At 45.0% G+C, this 27,193-nt stretch overlaps 1 protein-coding gene across 1 annotated transcript in view; it reads right to left on the reverse strand.

The window, feature by feature from the left end:
- Positions 1 to 217: 217 nt before the first annotated feature.
- Positions 218 to 27,193, reverse strand: part of trrap (transformation/transcription domain-associated protein) — a 76,483-nt gene continuing 49,507 nt past the window's right edge. Inside the window, exons 58-73 of the mRNA XM_062414089.1 lie at positions 26,126 to 26,317; positions 24,223 to 24,418; positions 23,388 to 23,506; positions 23,120 to 23,266; positions 21,961 to 22,061; positions 19,704 to 19,905; positions 17,813 to 17,974; positions 14,323 to 14,413; positions 13,832 to 14,037; positions 12,559 to 12,820; positions 7,267 to 7,492; positions 6,618 to 6,835; positions 5,712 to 5,896; positions 4,866 to 5,069; positions 3,067 to 3,261; positions 218 to 1,351 (exon numbers count right to left, since the gene is read on the reverse strand). Coding sequence (XP_062270073.1) covers positions 1,067 to 1,351; positions 3,067 to 3,261; positions 4,866 to 5,069; positions 5,712 to 5,896; positions 6,618 to 6,835; positions 7,267 to 7,492; positions 12,559 to 12,820; positions 13,832 to 14,037; positions 14,323 to 14,413; positions 17,813 to 17,974; positions 19,704 to 19,905; positions 21,961 to 22,061; positions 23,120 to 23,266; positions 23,388 to 23,506; positions 24,223 to 24,418; positions 26,126 to 26,317 — 2,991 coding nt within the window. The 3' untranslated portion in view covers positions 218 to 1,066. The remainder of the gene's footprint in view (positions 1,352 to 3,066; positions 3,262 to 4,865; positions 5,070 to 5,711; positions 5,897 to 6,617; positions 6,836 to 7,266; positions 7,493 to 12,558; positions 12,821 to 13,831; positions 14,038 to 14,322; positions 14,414 to 17,812; positions 17,975 to 19,703; positions 19,906 to 21,960; positions 22,062 to 23,119; positions 23,267 to 23,387; positions 23,507 to 24,222; positions 24,419 to 26,125; positions 26,318 to 27,193) is intronic.

Genomic DNA, 27,193 nt, shown 5'->3' on the forward strand with positions numbered 1-27,193 from the left:
AATAAGGCTAAACCTCATTTCAGAGGTCCAAGTTAAGGTTAGGGATAAGACATGAATTGGGGTTAGAGGTAGGCATGAATTGGTCATGGTTAAGGGCAGGGAAAAGGTTCTGGTTAGGCTGTCCACAATGAAAGGAAGTCAAATTCAAAGTAACAATAAGGACGGCTGCATAAAACTGTGAGTGTGTAAATAAAAAAGACGGCAAGAGACCCAATGAAACAGCTTCTTAATTAAAAAACAGCATTTTATTAAAACAAAATGCTTATTTACAAGGCAAGAGATAATACTTCTGACTGGAAAAGTCTTTGTACCTTAACAAACAGGTACAAATATGTATACACAGCCAGCCCGGGAATGATATTTGCATTACAGCAGTTAATCCACCCTGAAGTTCAGGACTGATGAGGAGACACACGCAGAAAAACAACGTAAAATGGCTTTTGACATCTTATTCAGGAGGTAAAAAACAAAAATACAAAAGAGCATCACCTGTTACTCACAGGACGACTTAAGTCCTGATTTGGCAGCGACAGACAAGAAGAGACATGGTTTTCTGTTTAAATAAAATTACAAGTTTGTGAAGGGTTTTAAAAATAAGCACTGGATGCTGGACAACACAGATGCAGCAGTGGCTAAAACTTTCTTCTTAAACAGAAAATGACTTCCCAGTAGCTTGAGTGAGTGGCTCATTACGACACCCACACCAATATTTGTACAGACTCCTTGTCCCAATTAACACGGGGCGACTAGCATCACAGACACTCCTTGTCATTCAGTATTAAAAATAAATATAAGTTGGAGGAGGGACAACGTTTCCATAAGAAGATTTAGTCCAGATATGAGTATTTAACTTACTGGCAGGCCGTGTTCAGACCACCACTAAGAGCCAGGGCCTTTGTTTCCTCTTGGTTCCGCTTATCAAACTGTTCCAGTGTCCAACACGTTCCCCAGGCACCTTACAGTGAAGAGCAGCTTACATACACGGCTGTTGTCTGTTTGACAGATGCAGACGTAAACAAAAACAACTTTTCTATCCCTGCATCACGTCCCTTCTCCCTCTGGCTCCTCAGAGCCACGGGTGCCAGGCCGGATCCATACGACACAGGTTGTCCAGGCTGTTTGCCGCGGCCACCAGGGTGTTGACTTTGCTCTCCCCCCCCTCGAACTGAGCCAGGTTATGGAGGCGGGTCATGATGGCCGTGACGGCCTTCTGGACCAGCGAGACGAGCTGCTGGGAGTCCATGTTCTCGGGCTGGCCCGCCGGGGACAGGGGCATGGACGTGTCCTCCTGGGTCTTCTTGTGCCATGCGATGATCTCATCGCGGAGGACGGCCTTCAGGATGCCATCCACCTATCAGACACAGAAGAAATGAAGATTGAAAAAATGAACGGTGTAGAAACATTAAGTTCACAGTTGACCTCGACCATTAGGGACGTTTACATGCATCGGTCAGTTTGTCTCAGTGAACAAAGAAGGTCTCTTCACTATTTCTAATTTTTTAGGGTAGAAGTTTCTATCCTGTGCTTGGGTCACATGAGCTGTTTTCAGACAATGTTCAAAAACTTCAGAAAATGCCCACACAACTGGATCTTGACACATTTTTTGGGAGTTCGTCTTTCACATGTGAAGAACGCAGCAGGAGATTGTCTGAGTCTGACACATTCAAAACAACAGGTAAACATTCAGAATGAAGTTTGGACCATCTCAAATCCTGTCGTCTTTCGGATGTCTACGTAGATGGCACCTCTTTTTCATCCTGAGATATTTGAATTTCTTTTCTATTTTTTTTCAGCATTACAAATTTAATCAACACACCATTTCTCTTGCTGTGAATTCTCCAGATCTATAGATATTTTACAAGGGGTCTGGACTGAAAAGCTCTGAATTGGACCTATGGCAAATTTCAGGAGAATGTTGTTTGTGTCTCCTATAGGCCCTTTCCTAATGTGTTCAAAATGTCCATCATGGAAACAAAAGCAACGAAATGTGAGAAAACCTCGGTTTATATGAAGCCGTTCTCAATCTCAAACAAACACACAAAACAAAGCTGTTAACTCCAGTTAAAGATGTGTCAGTCAACCTCGAGGAAATCGCACTGTCGTTAAAAGCTCATTATGGTGATACAGAGCTGAAATAAATAACCACGACGGGGCCACAACACCGGCCCTCATCGCCCAGCTAGGTACACGCTGCTCCCTGCTCAAGTGTTTATATGGTTTCACCAGGCACTCCATTGTTTATGTGGTTTAAGGCTTCGCTATATTTGAGTGGATGATTGTTGCGTGTTTGTTGTGCTCCCTGGAAACGTCCATTTTCTCGAACCACAAGAAACCCCGGGCCTCGGGGCCAAGTCCTTAACTGGTTCACATCCGCGACTGTTTTGTTTATTTTCATTCGAAGCACCGCTGTTCCTCGTGCATCACTCAGACTTAGAGTATGAGCCCGAGCTATACATAGACACCACACGCCTGTCATTACTGCCCTGCTGCAGATACATTCTGCAGCCCTCTGACTGCTCCTGTTTTCATTGCACTGTTTTTGTTTGTTTAGGCCTTAGATAAACCCAGAAGCAAGTTCACCGAGTTTAAGTGCAAAACAGAAAACTGTTTTTATAAGCAGCGTTATTACAGAAATCCTAGTCTTATGGGTACAAGTCTGATTGAGGCTAAACAAAGGCTTAGTATGAGACAAGCTAAATGTGAAACATTAAGCAATGATTAGAAGTCTGTATCGCCCATTAAATGTGTAATATCTCTACAGGCCAGACTGATACTACGCTATATAAAATCTCCATTACCTATTATCTATACTGTTTATCCTGTGGACTTGTGGCGAGAAGTGGGGTAAACCCTGGACAGGTCGCTATTGTATCCCAGGGCAAACGGACAGAGACAAACTACCAGTCACAGCTAGGGCCAATTTAGAATCTCTAGTTAATCTAATTTGCATGTCTTTGGACAAGAAGCCGGAGTACCCAGAGAAAAGCCACGCAGACCTAGAATGGAAAACGTTCTTGCCGTGCTCGCCACCGCACAACTGTTTTCTTATTCGAAATTTTTACGTACCTTAAAGTTTGGCTGTGAAAAGCATCGTGCCACCGCAATCATGGAGGCGGTGAGAGGGCCGGAGACGCCGATGGTGGTCAGGAACTCAGAGATGTTCGGCGTCAGGCGGAACGGAACCGGACGGTTGGCGTCCAGGTCGCCCGTGGCGTCGTTGATGTCAAAGCGGAAGTAAGAGACATTCAGTTTCCCTGTGTCCTGCAAGAACAACACACAGTCAAGTTAAAAGGTACGTGTTGCAACGAGTGTGGATGTGTAAGGGTGGCTGGAAGAGGGAAACAAATATATTTTAAATAAAGCACTGATCAGAATATAAATATTCCTTTTGCATTTTTTTCCATCTCCACAACTAAATGACTCTGCTTCAGAACAAAACAAGCTCTCACATACGAAAATGGCTGCTGTTATTGATCTGTGCGCCCCCGACACAGTACCGTGTCAAACTATCAGCAGCAGAACATCTATAATCCTCAATTCACTCCCACTCCCCTCTCCCCTCTCCCCCGCCGACTTAAATATATACAGCCCAGTTTTCTTCTTTAAGCCTGCATTTATGTGCGAGAGGGCCGCTACGCAAGCAGCCATTCCAGGGAAGATAAGCTCCCTTATATGAAAAGGTGAGTGGCTCTGACAGCTTTACGGCAGAGCATTTCATTCCAGCCCGTGCTTCCTCTCATCCTCTGTCCTGCCTCTTCCCCTCCCTCCCCTCCCCCCTACTGTCATTTGCTCCTCCAGGCCCCAGCGGAGGGCCTCAAGGCAGTGGGCCGAGACGCAAGCAACCCCCAGGGGGCTCCGATATGCCTGCAGACAGTCGGATGTGGAGGCAGCGCTCAGAATGCTAAATGACCAGACTAGGGGCGGGAGATGGCTTCATCCTGTTGGGCTGGTGTGGGACTCAGATGACGCGACGCGAGCGTGTCACATGGGGTCTCTCGAGGCTGTGAACTTGACTGCGAGGAATGACAAGTCACCGAGCCGTGATTTTCAGAACAATTGTCAAAGATATCAGAGCGGATAGAGAAAGTATCACGCGAGGCAATTCGGCAGACTCTCGGTTACGTCTATAAGTGAGTTGAGGCCTGAAGGTGGTGTCGTGTGGACTGAAGCCTCACAGCATCACTCAGCTCCATCTTAATGGAATATAAGGTCTCTATTTAGGGGGGGGGGGGGGGGGGGGGGGCTACTGCTGTGATGTCCTGTCCTTGCACTCTCTCCCTCTCTGTTTGTGTCTGTGTGTTTGTGTGTGTGTGTGTGTGTGTGTACACTCCCTGCACTGTAATCCTCCTGTGTCTAATGGGATCTGCGGAGTGGAACAGGCAGAGAGGGGGGCTTAATACCAGTGCTTAGCTGCCCGGAGGAACGCCTGTCAGCAAAGGCAGATTAGGATCGGAGGGGAGGGGTGGGGTGGCCCACTGACACAATCATCTTTAATAATGACTTTAAGAAAGCCGTCTGCGGATGCCGAGCATCGGCTGGATGCATGTGGACTCGCTTGTGAGCGCACGCACACAAACACGGCCTCTTCAAATTGAAACGCCTCAGATAGCTGTGGAGCCGAGGAGCCGAATATAACATTCTGTCAAAACATCATTCGCATTGACAGCAACCGTCTGACTGATAGGCCCGGCGTGAATGTCACGGGGGAGGAGGGTAATTCATACGGGCCAGATATGGAGAGGGGTAATGGTGATCTCTTAATGCATCTATGACGGCGTATATCTATCGACTTAGCCCCTGGTTTATGGATCCCACTTGCCCTTGACGGAAAGAGTCCAACATGTGTCCGGCTGTGCGGTTCCTACCTGTGCTATCTGCAGCATCTCAGGGTTGAGCCGGTTGAGGTGGAGCATGAACTCGGCCAGGCCTATGAGGGCCAGCTGGATGGTGAACATCTTCCGGAAGGTCCAGTAATCGGTGGCGTTGGGGAAGGTGTGGAGGGCCCACTCCTTCAGCATGCTGCGAGGGACCATGTTCCCCTGCACCTCCTTCAGGATGTCCCGCAGCACCTGGTCAGGGAGAGGGAGTAGAGGTTAGTTATAGGGCAGTCGTTGAACCATTAGTGGGCATCACATCCAGCATCCATTTTTTTCAATGTAATAACACCCTCCTCTAACTGAACACAGCAGTGGGTAATTTATTGTTGGCTTTTTCCAAGGGCCAAAAGTATAGACAACACAGGAGCACATAACTTCCTAGCTATCTCGCTATCACCAATAAATATGTCAGGGTTTTTGCGTTGAAGCATCAGAGTGCAAAGGCTCTTTGTAGAGTACCAATATTTTTCTCGGTGGTGAACTGTCATAAAAAAAAAAGACATCCATTACGCAGGAAGCAGAGACAGCGACCAATCATCTTCGTGTAACAAAATGCTGCCAAACTATGAAATTAAAAGTGAGCAACAGGCCTGGTGAGCAAAAACACTTTTCCTTTTGATTAATACTGAAGACTTGGACTACAAGCAAGAACAGCCACCATAATATTCCATTAATTAAAACTTAATTGGAGAAAAAAGCCGTAGCAAAGCAGATTTTTACAATTTGCAGATACATGAAGACATTGACTCAAGTCTCCAATTATATCATATCATACATGCATGTGTATGTGTGTGTGTGTGTGTGTGTGTGTGTGTGGAGTGCTTGTCTTCGTACCTGGTGACTGGCCTGCGTGCCTCTGGCCTGAACAGTGGCCAGACGATCGTAATATCGGGAGATGGGGTTGTCGTGCTCGATGCCCTTCTTGGCACAGCGCTGTTTATAGATTTCCACCAATGACAGAGATGAAGGATTGTCCTCCACCAGCCGCATCTGAGGCGACACCGCCACCACTCGGGGCACTGGAGAGACGGAGGGAGGAAGAGGAGGGCGACAGGATACAGGTGGGAAGGAGATTGGGAGGGGAAAACGGGAGAAGAAGAGAAAGCAGTAGAGAAAGGGAGGAAAACAAAGTCAGTGACACAGTCAAGTTTTACTGGAGTGTGAACCACAGATCTAAACCAGCTGGGAGTTGGGAAAACAGCAGCGCTGAATGCATGCCATCGGTCAACACCACGCAGGGTCAAAGACAGAACAAAACTGTGCCCAGCTTGTCCAGTAAAACCAGTCTAAACATTTACATACAGTGGCACACCAAATCTAATCAACACCAGCCATTCCAGTCGGGAGGAAATGGGTTGGAAGGGACTGTTGAATTCCCCTTCCGTATTTCCCCTTAAACAAACCAATCAAGTGCATAAATGGAGAGTGGGCAGAACATCTGGGTGGAGGCTAACCACGAGGGAATGACTGCAGAGGAAATAGCGCTTGAAAGCGAGTTGAAATTGTGTGTGGTGTGTGAGTGAGACCGAGGCAGACAGAAGAAGAATGAAAGGGTATGGTCAGTACCAACTGTTCTCTGTGGACAAAAAAAAAAAAGAGCCTTTCCTTTTTTCTGGATCACAAGCTGGTGAAATATGTAATAATATACAAAAAAGAAAAATCACAAAAAAGGAGAGAAATGCTCTCAATACAATCCCTTTTTTTTTTTTTAAACCTCCTACACATTATCTGTAGTCGTACCCGTGAAGAAGAGGTGCCTTTTGGTGGTCTCCTTCCTCTTCTCCAGACAGGGGTTGAGGAGGCGCAGCAGCTGCAGGACCCTCTCCTCCCGGCGCGACTCTGTCAGGCAGGCGTCGTTCATCACCAGGTAGGGGTAGATTTTGCCGTTGTGGCCGCGGATATAGAGGCGACGTGCTGCCGTATTGTGTTTCTGTACAATTTCCACTCTGGGCATGAACCTGGAGAAAGTTGTGGAGGGACAGGAGGGATTTAATAAACAGTGTGGGTGGAATGATACGTGGGCACAATGCTCCTGTGTGCTTCAGGACCTCTATAGAGCGCGTTAATGGAAACTTTCTGACTCAAAACGACCAATATTTATTAAATAAGGACTTGAAGTTTGGAATAAATCACCAGGGATTTCGGTCTTACCAGGACAGGATAATAAGCATTTTAGCTCTCTTTGTTTATTAAGCTATTACATTCATCTGCCGTTTTAGATTCTTCACTGTAATAAGAGCTAAGTATCTGTTGAGCAGAGACAGACATCTGTAAACTGCAGTGTGTGCTCAGCAAGGCAGAGCAGTTCACTAATAAAATAGAGCAGGTATTTGGCTAATGGCTGCAAATTCATCCTCCAGAGGATTCCTTTTGTGGGAAAGTCCTGTACCTTGCAATCTTGATGTAGTAGTGCGTAGGTTTGGGCATGAGGAATTCCCCAGGGATCTCCACCTCGGCAGTCTGCGCAGAGAAATTGCTGAGGAAGCGACATTTCTCCTCAATGAGGAAGAACTTGGGCAGCTGCTTGGTCTTGGCCTCCAGGATCTTGATCCACTTTTTCAGCTTGGAGATGAGATTGTGAAGCTTCATGGAGCCGGGCACGCTGAAGTCAAAGTCTTTGAGAAAGAAGAAAGAAACAACACTGTTACAACAAGAATCACCTGTTTTCTTAACTCTTAGTGTCTCCCCTCCTTCTGGGTTTTCACGTCAATAAGGAGTAGAAATTAACCAAAGTGCTCTTTGTCTTCTTTAATGAACTCTTCTAAAATATGCCCTTTGGCAAGACAGCAACACCCCCCCCAACTGCTGCTGTGAAACCGCCAACAGTAAAGAACATTTGTTGAGCAGCCCCCAGGTGTGTTTGTATTCGTGCGACCTTTAACCTCCCCCTTTAGCTGTATGCTCCTGGACTTGTGCTATAAATACAGATATGTTTCAAAGTAACCTTGCCAACTAAAATACTATATGGGGCTATGAGGCATGCAAGCAGGAAACCCACAAGGGAGAGTACTCAAAGACAGTCATGTTGAAAATATACGAAAATAAAACTGAAATAAACGAGATCTAAGAAGTTGGTTAGCTGACATCTGGTCGCCTGTTTGACACCACAAACAGTGAAACTTCATTAAAGTGAGATCTGCATGTTTACTTTACAGTTATTTACCCGTAAATATTGACCAAGAACACCTTGTTTTCCACAGTGAGGCCTAACGGGGGGGGGGGGGGGGGGGCAGTGGTTACACAAACTTACACCATTATAAATATTGTGTCACACCCGTTGGGTCAATCCACTCCACGCAGTGTGGTGCAATGTCTTGCTCAAGAGAACTTCACAGATAGGTTATTCATGTCAGGCTGGCAGCAGGAGGAGAGCGGTTTGCTCCATCAACTTAAAACTCCCTGGTCGGAAGCTGGGAGCTGATTAAATTAGAGCAATAAAAATGAGAGTCTTAAAGTATTAAATTTCTGTTTCAAGTCACAACTCATATTGCACATAACATATTGTGGTGAGCTGGTGCAACAACAACAGAAGGAGGGGAAGTGAGCCAGGCAGGTTTTCCATTTTAGAGTAAAGCCCCTAGGACACTCACACACAAAGACACAGAGACAGACAGACCCCCCCCCCCCCCCCCCCCCCACACACACACACACACACACACACACCTCTCCTATTTCAGTACACCCTGTTGTGCCGCCTGTTATAATGAACCCATGAAACTGCAAGGGCTTGCCATTTCAAACCTGTTCAATCTCTCCCAGAGTGAGACCTCCTAATACTTTAAATAAGCCCTTTAAAACAGCCAATGTTCTTTTCGGAGTGGCCCTACTTTGCTATCCGTCTGCCTGCAATCCACCTGCCTTGATTGCCGAGGTAAAATTGAAACAGTCCCGAGAAATTGCAACCCGACGACAATTCAGCGCCATAAAAGTGTATAATGGTAACAAATAGAAAAGGCGAGGCCTGTTCCCCTCCGTCTGAGCCACACAGCACTGTAGTAATATCATTTCATCTTGATCAGATATAAAACGTTTACCTGTTTAAATAAAGAGATGTCTGCTCATAAGATATAGGCATTATGTTATTATAACTCGTAAAAAAACCTAAGAAACAAAACCCCTTTTTTGGAGAGAATTGGTAAACAATATGAAACCTTGTTTTGAGCTTCAATTAACTCAAATTATTTAAAAAGGGGGCCTATGCTCCCATACCTTTTATCAAAATTAGTCCAGTGGTGCATTACACACATGCACAAAATCAGCAGCCCTGTCTGAACCTGAGATCATAAAAACAGATCACTCCTTTTTCCGTGAAATCCAATTATTAACACAAACACTGCACAGCCACACTCAGCCATATCACGCATAACACACAGACTGTAGCTACTTTAATTACAGTATCTATCTTCCAAACAACTGGTATTCATAAATTAACTTCAGAGAAATGACCTTAAACAAGAAAAGAAACAACATATCATAATTAACCTCAAATAGAACATTTTCATGTCTTTCTTAAAATAGATTAAAAAGAACGAAACTAAAAAAACAACAACAGAGAACTGCTGCGAGAAACCACAGAAGTGCTCTGTAGCCAGTGTAAAAGAGTCAGTGAGACTGAGGAGAGTTATTTCCAGTGCCCCTGAACTCATCTTTGACCGCTGCTCTGTCAGTGGGGGGGGGGGGGGGAAGAGATGCTGAGAGAAAGAGTGATGTGTGGAAAGTAGGGCGCAGGCTGCTCTGACCTGTGGGTAGAAACATGGGTTGCTGTTCTGCCCTACCTGGCCTGTCCAAAAGACCAAAGTAGACAAAATACACCACTATAACAAATAACATATCCTGACTCAGGAGGTAAGATCACCTCTGTAAAGACAAGCATTGCTCCCTGATGTACTGCCCTCCCAATTACCAAGTGTGGGATTGTACATGTCACACCTCTGTGTGCAGTAAGATGGAGTTTACTGGATTTGTTTTACTGGATTGTCTGATTACTGGGCTGAAGTTGTGAGCATTTCTGAATATTTGGCATAACTTCCCAATTAAACTTAAAATTGCCACCTGACTATAGATATACATAGGTCACAGGTGCTAAGCCAGGGTGCTATAAAGAATTATAATGAGTCACATTTAACCGTGCTAAATATCAATTCAGCATGACAAATGACGATTCAGGCGTTGAATAAAATGTCAAGAAACTTGTAATTTCTTTTAGGAAAAAGCTCTTCTGACAAAAGTCTCTGGAACACATCCACTGCTAAAACAGTAACTCATGCAAATAGCATTCACTGTAATTGGATTTGAATGCCTCCCTGCTGCCAAATGTTCTATGTGCAAACATAAACCCATATTTTCCGGCCCACAAACCCTGTGAAAGCGAGTGAGCCACTAACGTGGTGCGGGGAATGCGAGCTCGGCTGCTCAGCAGCTCTGTAAACCCTGTTTGTTCCGCTCTAGAAGGCTTGTGTGGTTTCAGTCCCTGTCGGCCCTGCTCCCACGCCGCCGTGGGGACAGCTGGGTAGCGATGGTCGGCGGGCACTCTGCGAGGCAGAAGCCCCGGTGACGCCTGGCTGCGTCAGCACAGCTGGCACTGCAACATCTGGTGAGATTCATCAGCATGGCGCTCATGGAGTCTCACTCAGTCTTGTTTGTGTTGTTCATTCAGTCTGTCCATGTGAGGGTCCCAGGCTTTCCCTCACTAATGCCATCACATCTGTCTTCATGCCTTCTCTCAGGCTCTCCCTCCTATTGTTACTTAGTCAGGTGAGCATTTTTTCGAAAGCTGCTTCTCATTCACTTGCTCTCCTTGTCCTCCTCTATCCCAGGGGCCAAACCCATTAGCTCTATTGGTCACTCTCAGGACCAGTGGAGGAGAAAAGCACAGGAAGCTCTGCAGCAAGTAAAAAAAAAATAGACCGGGGCATTTTTCTGAGAGAGTAATTCAGTGAACAAGTATGTGCAGTCAGTCTGTACGAGAGAAGAGGAGGCGGCAAAGAGGTTTATTTAAAAACACCGTAAGCTGAGGGAGCTGCAGACGGCCCTCGTTTGAACCAGGTCCAGTGAACTGTGTTCGACTCCCTTATGTGATGTAGGAAAAACAGACACGTGGCATCCAAAAACCGGGGAATGATTGTTTTGAGAAAATGTCTCGGAGGAGGCCTTGGCTAAACAAGATCTGCACCTGTCCTGTTGGATTCTACAGTTCGAATATGAATCTGAACACGTGCAGCAAAATGACTGCGGGCTTCATCACTTCATTATAAGCATACACATGAGAATCACTGACTTTTTTGCTTAGACATAAATACTAAGCAGATCATAGAGCATTGTTGACTGTCTTCCAACTCCTTATCTTTGATGTTGCATCAACAACACCTCAGAGAATAACGCGATTTGGACCTATTTATACATAGCAAGGATATTGAAAGACATTTTTCATCCCTGTGCCCAGAGGCTTAACTAAGAGTCGACTCTCGAATTCACCTATGTGTTCCAATATTTTCAAAGCTATATTTAGTTTCGGTGCAGCAAACAACCATTACACATTGCTTTCAATGCACTGCTTTCCTGACTAAGAAGATAATACGGTAGGAACAACCTGACTGTTGGCTGGTAGTGCAATAACAATAGATAAAAAAATAAGAGAACATGTCAGTATAAACTGCCAGAAATTGCACAGATTGTGAAAATCGCTTTACGCTGCCCCTGGTGGACTGTAAGTCTATAAAACCAGCAATGGGAATCTATTCAACCCGTGAAAAAAGTTGCAAAGAAATAAAGTTATTTTATTACAGTGGTATAGTTTCACACAGGCTTTTAGATGCTGCAAAGACAAAAAAACTCAACAGCGTCGTCGCTTCTGTGAAGGCAGCAGCCTAACGTCATCTGCTCCGTTTCATCAAAATGGACAGGTTGTTAAGATCACCACCGCAGAGCTGCACCAGTTAAGATTAGAAATGCTGCTGACTTGTGTATCATTAAAACCAATGTGGGAGTGTGCACATAAACAGTGTAATAAAGAAACAAACAGACAAACCCACACACACACACACACAACTCTGACAGGACACCAGCTCCAACCCCTCTCTGAAATCCTATCATCTGGTTGAGAACCTTAATTATACTGCGTAACACCAATGCTGCTGCTGCTCTGAGTCAGAGTACAGTCCGTCCAGGCCGCACAGATACAAGCGGCACAGGAGTCCATGTAGAACAAAACGTAACCCGGTCAATGTATTGCAGCTGAGGCCAATCGAGCTCCTGTCTCGCCATTTTAACCAGTGCCGACATGGGGTAACGGCAATACTGCTCTTGTTTGCAGAAAGGTGGCTGATGTATGATGCAGGGCCTCGGGGAGAAGAGCTCTCAGGTGGTGCTGCTTTTGCTCCCTGGCCGGTTGTCGCACCTTGTCGAATATTATTCCGTAGCCCGAATACTTAAACCTCCCATTTTATGTCTCTTCAAATTTCCAGGTGTTAGAAGTTAGAAACAAGCAAAGCCAGTGATGCCTGAAGTTAAAACGGCTGACGGCCATGAAACTAAAGTGAACAAACAAAGTTCAAAAAGTAAGTAACAGGGGAGCATAGAACAACCTGAGCTGAAAGGGCTCTTCATGGCTTCGTTTGCTTTCAGTGTACATACTTCTATATTTGCGCAGGCAGGGGAAAATGTATTTTAGAAGCCAACCAACCTGTTGTGAACTGTCCCTTCATCTTCTGAAAAACGGGGTCCTGGGCTGTGGCCTGAGCCCGGCGGGCGAGCGACTCGGAGGCAGCGCTCGAGAACATGGTGGACACATTGGAAACGTTCTCCAAGCCGACGCCGAAGGTGCTGACCAGCTTCTTGACAAAGTTGAGTGTGTGTGGTGTGATCTTGGCATCAGAGACGGCGCCGCTCTTTTCAAAGGCCACTGAATAGCACTTGGCCAGGCCCTGTTGGAGCTGCCTCAAAACCTGTGGAGTACAGAGAGAGAGTTATGTTAGTGATGATTAGGTGTGTCCCAACAATGTGGCTGATGGGGATAGAGCGGTCGTCCTCCAACAGAAAGGTCGGTGGTTTGATCCCAGCCTTAAAGTCAGTCTACCAAGTCACTGAAGGTTCGCTGCTGATACATTCACGTAAGAACAGAACCACAGTGCCGCTCAATTCTGTATTTATAAAAAAAAACTCTATGGCAAAACAAACAAAGAGATGCGCAAATATCTCTTAAGAAGCAACGGTGCAGCAGTTTGATTTCATACAGCAACCAAAGCAAGGGAAGGGGGGGTGTAGTGATGTGGTGCAGCAGGCCTGTGCCCCTGCATGCCCAGTGGAACGGAGCATAGAAGCCTGCAGCTGCTGCCGTGTGCCACAAACCATCACAGATAATCACACGGACACACACACACACACACACACACACACAACAGACTTCCAGCCCTAAACCCCTTGCCCCATCCTACATGCTCACCGCAGCCATCCATCACCCATCTCCGTCTCCTCTCCCCCTGCTGTCTCGACTTCTCCCATACCCCCCCCCTCCACCCAGAGCAGATACCGTGTGTGGATGCTGCCTTGCATTGTTAAAGCTATTTTCAGAGACAGACTACGGAGTCGGGGCGCTGCCTCCCGCACTGCCACCAACACAATAAGCTAGGTTAATAACAAAACATGCTGGGTGAATGGATAATTCAAGTCGACATGTGCTTCAACAAAAGAGATTTCTCTGATCCGCTTATGGCAACACAGTAGGTCGTCGCTGTCTTCCGTCCCTGACTGAACTATTCACAGAGAAGTCATAACATCATAGACTAAACATGGTTCAGGCTGCGGGGGGAATTTGCCAAACTGTGGTCTTCTGGTTGACTAGGAGGAGTGATTCACATATATACAAGAAGAACGTAATACGAGCCGAATTACGTTCTCACCACTCGACCTGCTAAAAATACACGCACATCCGAAGCCAACACCTTCGCTCCTCTCACCTCTTCATGCCAGTTCTCCCTGAACCACACCATCTGGTCGACGATGCCCTCCAGGGAGGACAGGAGGGTGGGGTGCAGCTCGCGTTGCATGTGCATGATCCGGCTGCAGCGCCACATCGGGGCGGTGGCCCGTATGGGCCCGGGGTCGGAGGCCCCCGAGTGAGGCTGGGCCCCCACTGAGCTGGGCTGCTGCTGTCCAGATGCATCTGCGGAGACGAGTGGATAAGAGGAGGAAGAGATGGAGAGGGAAAGCGACAGATGGGAGAATAAGGAAGGAAGGGTAAAAAGCGAGACGATTTCTTAAAGTACAAACCATTTTGAAGAGGATATAAACAGACGTGCAGCAGACCGTTTTATGGTCAACCACATTCCACGCTACAAATACATTTCTTTACATATATGCACTTACAACTCAGCATGGTATCAGCAAGAAGAAGCGTTTCATGTTCAGAGCATGGTAAAGGAAACACGCTACAGCCATGTGTACTTACCACTTTTGTAGCGCTCCCTCTGCTCAATCTTGAGCGTCAGGTAAAGGGTGCGGATAGGGAAGTAGACCGCCTGGGGGTACACTCGTCCCACCTAGCAGATAAAAGGGTCACAGATTACATTTCAAAGACTCCCCCTCAGGACCGCGAAAGAGAGAGACAGGAGGCAGACAGAGGTGGAGGTGGAGAGAGACAGAGAAAGACCCTTTTTGTGTATGTGAGTCAGAGAGAGAGAGCGAGAGAGCCAAGACCTCTGCTGTAACGGAGGGAGTGTTTGAAGCTTCGAGTCAGGGGAGTAACGGAGGTTAAAACACATCATGGCTGATTTACAAAACTGAATGTGATGATGAAATCGCCCTCAAGACTTTCAAGAAAAGTCAGACAACATCGAAAGGCTTAATGGTCGAGGCATTAGACATTTCAAGTTTAAAACACAAATTTACATCAGACCCAAGGGAATAGTAGTCCTGCGGTGAGTTAACGTGAATTCACAGTTTATCAAATCTGTCTCGGATAAGTTAAGCATCCAAGATTCATCATTTTCTAACATAAAAATCCTGCTTTCCACCTTAAAAAAAGAATTACCTAAGACAGGAGACCACTGTGACACACTGCACACAGACACTGTGGAGCAGTCACCCTTTAAATGAGAGCAGTAAACGTGTGTGTTTGACATTTTCTATGAATGTGACTGTACTAAGACAGAGGCTTAAGGTAGAACATGAGCTGTAACAAAGCTCACTTTAATTCTACACAGGCAAGAATAAAGACATATTTATAATAAAAAACTAAAACCAGATGTTTTTCTAAAACCATAAGCTTTGCCAACTGGCTATGGTGGTCTAACATAGGAGAAATAAAAAAATATGAATAATATTCAAAATTTTAATAAGCATAATTTTGGTCTCATCTAGGAGGGTTGCTAATACAACGTGAGATTGTCTGACCACAACATGTTGCTCCTTATCATGGTCTATCCTGATGGAAATATTACTAAAACTAATAGAAATTATATTTTTGAAGTAAAAAAACAATAAATAATTTACAATTGATCTTTCTTGAAATGCTAGGCGATGTGTGAGCCTGGTTTAGGCTCACTGGATATTGGTGGAAGACCACAAGGTTCCCTTAGATCTCCGAGCAGAATTTCATAGGCTGCAATTACACGGCTACTTGATCCCTTCTAGACCCACTCTTCAACTGCGGGGCAGAAAGGGACACCCCGCATGACAAAGACACAACCGAGCCGAATATCACTGAAGGCGAGTCGAGCATGGATGGTGGCGGTAGAGGATACAAGTGAGACATAGAGGAGGAAAGATAAGAAGCTCTTTTTCCATACTTTAACCTGAAGCTACATTGGTTTTGGAACCACTGAGCTTCATCTGACTCACTGTGACCCTGAGCACAGGTCGTCAGAGAGATTCTCAAACTCCACAAATCAAGATCACACAAAATAGATCAGCAAAATGGCTAACTGGAACATTCTGTAGTTCTGCTTCAGCTATGCGTCGACTAAAGCAGCTGTTCCAGATCACAGCACGTCTCGAATTCTGTGAACGACTTAGTTCCCTAAAGGCATGGAAATTCTACACGGCCAGTCAGTCAGTGCCAGGCAGACCGATAACTTTAAGTAGGTGTTAAATGAGGCTGCTGCCGCTGGAGGTCTGAGCCTGGGCAGCGGGAAGATGATACAAAAAGGGAGCTGCGACACAATAGTCAACACACCTAACCCATCAGTTTTTGATGATGTTAAAACTGTGTGGAGTTCTCTGTATATTCCATTAATTCATGTAAAGGTTAATAATTTAACATTTGTCCACCAGGTACTTATACAGTCTCCGGTAGTTGTTGAGACTCAAAATTTCAAAATTGCTCATATTTTCCATTTTTATGTCCTGATTATAAAAACATGTTCTGGGAAGAAGAAAAAAAGACATTTAAAATGAGTCGGGAGTAACGGGGAGAGGGAGTTCTAAGTGGCAGCTAACAGCAGCATTAAAGATGAAAGAGGAAGGATGGCGGAGAGGAAGAGGAGAAACAAGAAATCAGCACGCTAATGGGAAGATAAGAAATGTCATATTTTGGCAAAGCAAAGGTGGGCTAAAGGGAAGGGGGGCGAGTGGCAGACAAGGAGGAGGCAGCGAGGGAGTGTGGGAGTGCGCGCAGGGGGAGGGGGGAGTCGAGAGTCTCTGTTAACTTCTGATTCATCTTCCCGCCAGCCCCCAGGCGATCTTCTCCTCACCTTCATCAATATTTCAACATACGTTTTTTTAAACATCCCGCCGCCGCCGCAGAGAAACTCTAAATAATTCAGGCGAGTGGCAAGAGATAAAGCATGCCGGGCATTGAAATGTGGCTTCTCTCTTTACATAAAGAAATGGGATGAAGAAAGAGTGTCTACCTTTTTACCCTTCAGTCATTACAGGGTGAAGAGGGGAGACCAGAGGAAGGACCCTACAACCTGTCACCCATCGACATCCATGAACAAGGCTGTTCTGTTTCAAATGAGTCACCTTTGACTGAGAGGCCACGACTATGAACTTTGTAACAACCAGATGTTGCACTCGACACAACACTTGAGGATCCAGGCAATGTGTATAAAAACTCAAGGTAAAAACTTAAATGCTAATTACTCAGGATAATTATTCAATAGCTAAATTGTATAAAGCTACAACTCTTCATAGCCTTAACAACCAAACATCATTGTGATATATTCTCTTTATCTACATGATAAACAGGAAAAAGGATTCTAAAGGTAAATATGACTATATCACAGAAAGTCTATCGTTCATGTAATTAACACACCAACCTTTTCCATTATGTTTTTAAAAAAAACCTGTCAATTCCCTCTCTTCCCAACGCTTTCCTTCATATCCTCTTTACAGTATCCCTGCTCTGCTGAGAGGTTGTTTGTTATAGCAGACTGCTCTTTGAAGATCTCCCTCTTCAAATTGTGCGGAAATAATACTCCATTAAGCAAAGCAAATTAGTCCTCAGTTTAATTACTAGCACTGTTCCCGCAGTGCGGAATGCGTGCGATATTAAGTTTATAATCATTTCTTGAACAAATTATTTAAAAACCAATTCACCGGGGATCGGTGGAAGCCAATAGATTTCAGTGAAAAGGGACAGTGATTGAGCCTGAATGCTTAATTTGGTAAAAAGAAAGCAGGAGAGAGGCCACTTTAGCGTGAATGCGGTTAATTTATCTCGATTAGGATGACATGCATGAGCACTAATGCTAACACAGCCGCCAGATGTGCTGCCCCAGAATGGATAAAAGAAACCAAGGGGAAGGAAATATGAATGATCGGTGGGAGGAGCAGACGTCCAGACATGAAATTGAAGCAAACAAAACAAGGCTAACAAACAAGTGATGATGCCAAACTCAATCTAAGTGGCTGTTTGACAGATGTTTTCAGTGATAATAAGTCAGTAGCAGAAACCAAGAGGGTTTGTTCTGGGGGAGAATTTTGTGCAGAATTCTCACCTGGCTGATGAGGTTGAGCAGAGGTTTGCCCTCTGAACCAACCAGGCAGGTCAGGAGCTGTGGGATCCAGGCCAGCCACTGGATGGGCGGCACTCCGATGCAGTACTTGTCCACGGCATCGGCAAGAGTGTTCTTGTCATCAAAGCTGAGTAGCCACAACACCTATAGGAGAAAGGAGAATATCGGAAATGTGAGAAGGGAAGGAAGAAGTTGACGTTAGGAGGAAAGACAGGCGGGACAAAAAGAGGAATAAAGAAAATAACAATTTAGATGAAACTGTATTATGCCAAGGTAGAATGTTAAAAACTAAATGTGTAACAAAGCCCCTTTTCTACTGGTGAAAAAATCCACTACCACAGACTCAAATCTTGGGTTTGTCTGCAAAGGGAATGGATACAATTCTCAAATGATTGTTATAAATCAGGTTTATTTTGGCTCTGGCTCAGATTTGCAATGATGGCAACACAAGACCCGGGTGAACACAGTTTGGGAGACTAGATGCTGTCACTGCACCTTTTATTGTGCGACGTTATGATGCACATTGAACTTTCGGGGACATAATCATGACAGTTTGTGTACTTATTGTTTCTTATATCTTGGGACATATGTGCAGCAGAATTTTTTTTTTGTATCATGCAAGATGCAACCCTGGCAAGAGAGCGAGGAGAGAGTTCTCTTCAGTTTCTGGTGCCATTGCGATGTCTAATGTGTCAAGCTGGGGGGGGGGGCAGAAAAGGCAAATTCCTCCAATGGCATCTCTCTGTTAATAGGGTTTTTTAGTTTTTCCCTACTCTTGTTGAGGTTTAAGGACAAATGATGTAGCACATTGTTATCAACAAACACAAATTATGTTTTGTAAAAATATGGGCTAAACAAATCAAATTAGTTTAATTGTTGAATGGGAAAGGAGTAAATTTCCTTTTTTAGAGGATATACCCGCATTTAAAAACCTCTCAATTTTGGTGTGAAAGAGGCATCAGAAAGCATTAATCAGAGCAGTGCTGCCTCCCCATCTCTGTTCACAGCAGAGGGAGGGGCTGCAGAGGAAAGAATGAGCACATCTTGGGAATGCTCGCTACGATCAAAGCCGAGCCAGTGTGGAGGTGATCTCTCCTCCCCCGGTGTGCCCGTGTGTGCTTCTACATGATGATGAAGACATTAACCCCACTCAACCCCCCCAGGCTCTTTTCAATGAGCCAACGTGGGTACACAGATTGTGTATAATTACTGATAATCACTGGTCATCTCACTTCATCCATCAGGTCTAAGCACTGCCAACCCAGCTTGGCAGCACACACCAGAGAGGGCCACCAGGAGAAAAAAAAAAAAATCTAATTGGAATGGGAAGCCAGTAGGAGCCGTTATTAGAACAGATAATGATAGTAATGCCTGATGTGAACTCCGGACGTGGCAGGACAATGTTTATTATTAATGCCGCTGTCTATCCATTCTGCCAAACCAGGCTTTCTCCACTGTTCAGTGTTAAAGCACTGGTCTGACTGTGTGCCTGTAGTCTGTTAACCCCTGTCATGCCAGAGGATGGCCTTCACTCCACCATTGATCTGATGTGGGAATCCTTCCCCTCTGTAATACCCCTGGACTGTAATCGATCAAATTACTACTCTCTTTGCTTGTTACTGCGACTGAGTCTGAGAGAGTGGTGGGAAAAATAGCACCAATAATATATGAGCTGGATATGGTCAGGAGGAAATTAATGCTGACCATATTTGAAAAAAGGTCCAACAAAAGCTCCAGATGTTATCGAAACAGGGGATGTGGTCATTTACATTCTCCAATATTAGCACATCACAAAACTCTTCACATCTATCCTACCACACTTAAACATGAAGAATCACACAAATTCCCCATTTCCCAGCCCCCCCTTTCTAACCTTTGCCAGGTATTTGCGGGACTTGCTCTCGTTCTGGTGGCGGCAGGCGTGGAGGTAGCACGTGATGGCAGAGACTCCCAAGTGGAGCTGGCGGTCCTTGACAAAGATGTTCTCCAGGTAGTCCCCCCACATGGCCCACGCTTTCACGAGGACGTCGTGCATCTGCACCGCCGCTGAAAAGGCCTTGTTGGCCTCCTCTGACCTGGAACAAGGAGGGGGCGTTAAAAAGTGAGGGCCAGATTGGGGGGTGACGGTCAAGGGCAAGTGAGCAGAGGGAAGCGGGAGAAAGTATTGAGTGAGAGAGAAGTCAGAGGAGAATAAAAGATAAGAAAAGCAAGAGATCTTGAAGAGAGAGGGGGGGGGGGGGGGGGGGTCCTGAATGAGAGATAGACACGGATGATGGAGCACTTGAGTGAGGAGTGGAGCGGAGGTCAAAGGAGCAAACTAAAAGGAGGAAGATGGAGTGTGCGAGAAACAGATTATGATGATTTTATTCTGAATTATGTCCGACACATCAATATGTACCATATTTAATGCGCTGTCATATCCAAGGCTTTTACACTTGGCATTACAGAGTAAGCATTTAACCCAGCAGGAAAAAATGTCACAGAGGGTTCAGCTGTTCCGATACAATGTACTGTGAGCTGAACCCAACCCTATGGCCTTGTGCGGATCAATCCATTTAATACGCGGCTGACACGTGAGTCAAGCATATTCCTGATTAATCAGAAATGACAGAGTAAGGTAAGAGCCTCGCTGTAGTGGCTACACTTATCTGTATAAACATACATTGACCGTGAAGAGCACAGCCCCAACTTAGAGATATCTGCGGGCTGATAAACCCGAGGATTTTTATCCCAGTGCTGCAATCTAGCAGTCACACTTGAAAGTGTTTGATTTGGACACCGTTAAAATAGCACGCAAGGAAACGGAGAGAGGTGAAATCTGGCAGCAGCCCCCAGTTTTGACTGCAGCATTTATGCTGACGGAGAAATATATCCTGAATCATCAGCTGTTTTCACCACGCCAAGCGGTTCCTAACCACCCACTGGCACGCAGTCGGAATAATTCTTCCACACCTTTCAGACTGATTAATAAACAAGATGCAAGAGGCACCCCCGAGACGCACTACCTTGCAGTCGAGACAAGGAGAAAGGCCTGTCAATGCAAAAAAGCCTGACTGAGCTACAGTTGGTGGAATGGACCTCCATTTTAGGAGCGCTTCCAAAAACTACTCTCCCACTTACTTACAGTGAAATGTCTCCCAAGTCAATCAATTAAAATGTGTTATTAATGAAAGGCATTTTGGCATGTGATTAAGAAATGGGAGCTTGATTGCTATGGGAATCGGAGCCGAAGACCCTCTTGTGATACTTAATGGGGTTGCCTCAGTCACTTTGCCAGTGTTAAAGTACATTAACAGTCTCTCCGACCCGGCACCCGGCAGACTGTCAAATCTCTGACACCTGTTTAATTGAATGATCCCAAAATCCTTAGCATATGTGGCTTTGCTTTTACCCAAACATACACACACACATACACACACTATAAACCCCTTACCCCCACTCTGCTGATTCTCCCCTGGTGTAGGGGGAAGTTAATGATTGCAATAAACCCAGCTGTGGTGGAGGCAAGTTCCGCTGATCCCATTGATTCCTGCAAATTGCCTCGAGTTAATTATTGCGCTGCATATACATTTAATAAGCCTTCCTCAATTTGTCATTCGCCCCTCGGGGGGCCATGTCACGTCAAAGATGATGGGCGAAATGGGGGGTGCTAGTGGGGAAGTGGTGGGCATGAGAGCGGAGCTGTGGTTGGGCATGAGAGCGGAGCTGTATTTAGGCACAGCCCGGCAAAACATGGAAGGAGCAGTAATGTGCTCCACAGGCGAACCCAGCAGCCTAAAACTCATTACTGACACTGTCACAAGCTGATGACACAGATGAACATTAACATTTAAACTACATCATTGGGGATACCTAGTAACATAATCACAGAGATGCTCCAGTGAAAAGTGCTTATTAAGTTTGGCTGCTCTATCCTGAAAGAGGAAAACACCCACGCAGAGTTAAGAGAGCAGAGACAGTTTGGGTACCACGCAATAATGAACAAACGGGCAGACAGTGACAGATGAAGGGAAAGAAGAAGGATAGATTCAGGTTGTCAAACTCATCAGAAGGAAAAGAGAGTTACGGATACTTGTGTGAAGGTGGAGAGGTAGTCACAGAAGTAACGGCTCAAACACTGGAAGACATACTTGTTGATCTGGGCCAGGAACATGCCCTTCAGAGCGTAGAACTCAGCCGTCATCTCCTTAGTGAAGTACTTCAGATTGGTCGACTCAATCACCTCCAAACCCTAAACAGACAGAGCAGAGAGCACCGGAGGTTGAGCTTCAGACAAAACTGCGGAAACAAAACTCTCGTTTATCGTGAAGAAGATACCACATCATTATTTTCGCCGGGGTCATAATCACAGGAGAAGAAGCAATGGACTGCTCAGTGTTCATTAAGAAGTGAAAGAAGAGGTGTGGCGGGAACTCGACTTCTATTATGGTGAGCCTCTGATTAGGTGTCCCTTATATACGGCTGTGACAAATGATGTGTAGCAGGAGAGAGAGAGACAGAGAGCACCAGAGGATATGAGATAGAAGAGAGGGAGAGGAGTGTCTGCTGGTACTTTTAATGACTTGTGGTGTGCTGGACTGCATCTATTAATCAGAGTACTCCACGGGCTTAAGAGCAAGCTCCCGAGTTACACTCCCGTATAAGTCTCCCTGCTATAGCTTGTCACCTAGAGCCACCCCAAACATTTCTTGCTCTTACTACTTTTCCCACTCAAATCACCGCTAACTACGCTTCCAGCTACTGGCAGCAGAAAATCAACCCGAGCACTTAAGACACACTAAATGCATCAGATGTGTTTCTCCTCGGCAGAGACGGAAGTTATAGTCGGAGTGTTCATTGCCGCGGTCCACGTCTCCTGCAGCTGTGCAGCATTATGTTGCAGGTGCACTGGTGCGATATATTTATCATGTTTTGATCACACAATTAAGTCTGTACAAGCAAATTGATTTTTGCCCTTTCTAGAGAGCGACTTTGCCAATAAAAATATTTCATGAGTTATTTACAAAGCGCACTAACATTTATGTATTTGCTAATAAAAAGCCAAAAGCAATTTTGAACACGACAGAAACGATCATTAACGCATTGATATTTGTAATATAATATTAATTACAGGGAGCGTTTAACATAACAATCTGGTGCAGTCAAGTGTTATTCACGATGATATCAGACTTACTTTCACTTTAAGTTTGAATTTTCTGAACAAATGTTTGAATCAGTAAAACATAACATTCAAAAAATTTGAGAATAAGTATCTGGTATGTTTTCCGAGAAGGTCAAACTCCATCTTACCTGCATGCATTCATTCTTGCCCATGACACCGGCCAGCTGCAAGTAACACTTGACCTGTTGTCTGATCTTCTGGAAGCAGTCAACAATTGGCACAGTGGGGATGGTATGGATCCGACTCAGAATGTCCAGAGCCACATTCACCAAACCCTGGAGAAACAACCGTGTGATGTGATTTCATAAAAAAGACACAAATGTTTAAATAAACCTGAAAAGGACTGTGGTTTGTCTATTTTGTTATTTTTGATTGATGATCATAGCAGATCGTTACCTGTTTGCGTCCGATCTTGCCGTACTGAATGATAGCTGAAGCTGAGGCATGAACTCCCAACATGGCATTGTTGTTGTTGGGGTCGTGCTGGGTGTTCGTCTCATATGCCGTAACTATGGCTGCAGAAAGGAGACAATACATTCATCAAAGCTGCTTTCATTTTTGTGTAAGTTGCATAGTTTTAAAGAAGTGAGCACAGAGAAGAGAGGGGAGCTCAGAGCAGTGGGAACTCGGGGGGATCTCAATCTAAAAAAGCTCTGCTGTCATAACGCAGAGGCAGGGCACCGGGGACACTAAATGTATTGAGCAGTAAATGGGCCATGGTGATGAAATTTCACCACGAATATTTCATTTCACTTTAACATAAGTTTGAAAGCTGTCATGTATAAATGAAGTGGATTTTATTGGCAAGGTGCTGCAGAACCAGCACTATTATTATTTCAGCTCCTCACAGTGAGAGCCGGAGCTCAAGTTGCATGAGACATCACATTTTGCAGTGGCTGCTTCTCTGACTGGTTTCAAAGTCACCACGGGAGAGAGCTGAGCACCGAAAAAAGGTGTGTGTGTGTGTGTGTGTGTGTGTCCTGCAGCCTGCAGTGAGAGTGCTTTATTGAGCTGACGTTAGAAATATACAGAAACCCTGAGGTGGTTCTGTACATCCTGGCCTTTTAGAGAAGACTCCTCTCTGGGACTAGTGTACACCTAAGCAGCAAAATGAGTCTGCAGGACAGTGGAACCTTATACCACACTTAGAATGTGTCAATAGTCACGCATATGAACAGGAATATATGTTTCAATGTTCCTGTAGCAATCTGTCAGTGTGTGTGTATCATACCCTGGTAGTGGTGCTGCCTCCACATGAAGATGCTGCTCCAGTGCGACAGGTCATCAGAAACGATGGGCAGGCGGTTCCTCCAGGTTTTCACCACCGTCTTCATGTCGTGGAGGCTGTTGTTGCGGCCCAGGTTCGCCGCCTGAAGCCCTGCATTAATTTGGGCTGCTTCCTGTAGCTCGATGATCTGCTGTGCAGCCTGGGGTGAAGTTAGAAATAGCTTGAATCGTGAAACTCTCATACAATATCGCAAGTAGCTTGTCTACGCTCACTTGACTCTTTCACCCTAACTTTTATGGTGCGTGCCAGATGGCAGAAGTGGAGCCGCAGGCGAATGGAAAATGCAATGGCAAACTTTTTTGTTTACACTGAGAATTTGGGGTTCTGAGGCCTGTCCCACAGCTTGCTTGAGAGGTTTGGTCCAGACAATCTACCAGCTGCACTTCACATGCCTATATTTTGCCCCCACTTCTAAACAGATCTGTGCACCTTGCCAAGTTCTATGCTTACTTTCATTGCACACATCGTGTCCTTTTATCCACAAATTATCTTTATATATATTTTTTTTGAATATGCAATTAATTTCACATACTCATAGATGGAGGAAGGAGGGTACTGTTACTACTACTACATATTATAACATGGGTAATGGCAGTGTATGAAGAAGGAAAAACAACAATGTTTTTTTCTTTGCTTTAGAAAATAAAGTCAATTTTTATACCATCAAAAATAATTTTGCAGAGAAAATCATTATGATTTCCTTCATTGCTTCAATACTTCATCTGCTCCACTTTGGCACAGAAAAAAGGGACAAGGAGATGGGAAAATGGGAAAATGATAAGTGAGGGCTTCTATCTCATTCTGTGAAAAGGAGCCACATTGATTGGCCCAAAGCCTCTTTGAGAACATATAATCAATCATTCCATTACAACTACTCATCAATCAATATTAATGCCACCCCTCATAATCGATGGTGTGGGTGATAATCCATTGATCGTAAGTCATCGCTGAGAGCTGGGATTTGGATGATAACTTGATTCAAATGGAGTTTGAACCCTGCAGTTTTTGCGAGGGTGCGGGCGTCTCATTCTCCGGGGCCTATGGAGTCGTGAATGTGAGATAAAGAGTTGGGAATGGAGATTTACAACAGGCCGCTTGGCTGGGTCGAGGAATAAATAGCTTGTTTTCCCGAAGCTGGAGTAAATTAATTGGACATGGGACACACAGGCATACCAAAATAAACACACACCAACAGAGAGTGTAGTCACCCAATTCAAATACCCATTTTGAACAGATAAATGCAGTGAATCAGAGCTTCGCTGAAGACCCGCCGCCCTGAAATCAAGTCTCGTTAAACAAAATAAATTAGGCAGTACAATATTTTTCACAATTATCTGTTAATATCAGCTGATGGCCCATTTCTAACCTTCATTCAGTGCGACCCATTCATCATGTAAATGTAATTCTGCTGCAGGTATTTAATCAAAATGGTATCTGATGGCAGGGAAGTAATTAGAGCCGTTCAAAAGTAACTCCCTTTCTTCCCTCTGTCTCTCTCTCTCTCCCCCATACTCTGTTCACTTTACACCTTTTTCAATTCCCACCGCTTTAGTCTCTCTTCTTTTCTCATTCTCCTTTTTCATCTCTGCTCCTGTCTATTGCAATCTCTCATAGTGGAATCAAAGGAATTTTTTACTATTTTTAATCATCTATCTCAATTTTACCGAATGGAGTGAGAGAGCAAGAGATAGAGGACGTTATCAGTGTCACTCAACAACGCAACGTTGTGACTTGCATCTCTTCAGAGTGCTTATTACAATAAAATGACTTCCCGCCACTTCTGTTCCTGGCGTCCTGACTGCAGCACGACTTTAAATAGAGCCCTCCATGCGTGTCGCATACTGACCTGAAGCAGGGGCGTGTGCACGTGGGAAACGATGTGTGGCAGCCTCCGCCACTCGCGGATGGCCAGGCTGGAGGCCATCTCCACCAGCCGCTCGATGAAGTTGAGCTGCTGCTCCTCCGGGTGGCAAATGGCCAGGTAGCCACGGTGCATGTTGACCTTCCAGGCCATCTCCTTGGGGCAGCTTAACTCCACCTGGAAAAGTCACACAGAGAGTTCCAAATCTAAATTTAAGTTTATCGTAACAGTGCAGACTGCAGCTACAAACCTGAGTGGTCACATTTTTTTTAAACTGACATTGTAAAACAGAATGAATGATTGCTTTTGGGGGATAATAAAGAGGAACATATTCAGGTGCCCCCTGTTGTGTGTAGCTCTGCTTTACATCAAGATAATTCACAAGAACGCCGCTGCTTTTTGAAATAGTTTTTCTCCTTGTCCTTGAGAAAAGCATAAATTCAACACCCCCACATCTGTCTTTTTTTATATTCAACTTGTAATTATGACTTTTGTGTGATTGCCGTGGTAAAAACAGCTTCAACTTTCCCTTTCATGTTGCCAAGCAATCCACAAGTGTTTCTGTTAAATTCATACAGCACTACGGGATAAGAGGCAGTGCTGAGGAGGCTGCAAATCTCCTCCACGAATGTAATAATCCATTCTAATTTTAATCATTTCTATTTTCTCTACAGTTTCCTTGTTGACATAACAGAGTAACACATTGCAGAATGTCAGACTGTGTCATGGCACATTGAGCAGTAGACTGGAATATGTGTAAATCTGAGAAGAGTAGATGGATTTAAGCCGTTTTCAGACATGACCTGCGGGTACAATCTGGAGAATTGGCTACGGAGTTTACCCGCAGTTTGCCTGTGAGGCATGCACAACACAGCAGGAGGCTCTATGCACAGACAAATTCACAGAAGCAACAAATCCTCTGCAATATTGATCTGGAGAGGTGGAGCAGCCGGGTGCAGCAGGCAGAGACAGGAAGTGACGTATTAACTCCGCTGCGGAGATCACGCGGTTTTCTTGACTTGATTTTCTTGGCAACATACGCTCCAGCTTTTA

The sequence above is a fragment of the Platichthys flesus genome, chromosome 20, assembly GCF_949316205.1.
Source record: "Platichthys flesus chromosome 20, fPlaFle2.1, whole genome shotgun sequence".
NCBI lineage: Eukaryota > Metazoa > Chordata > Actinopteri > Pleuronectiformes > Pleuronectidae > Platichthys > Platichthys flesus.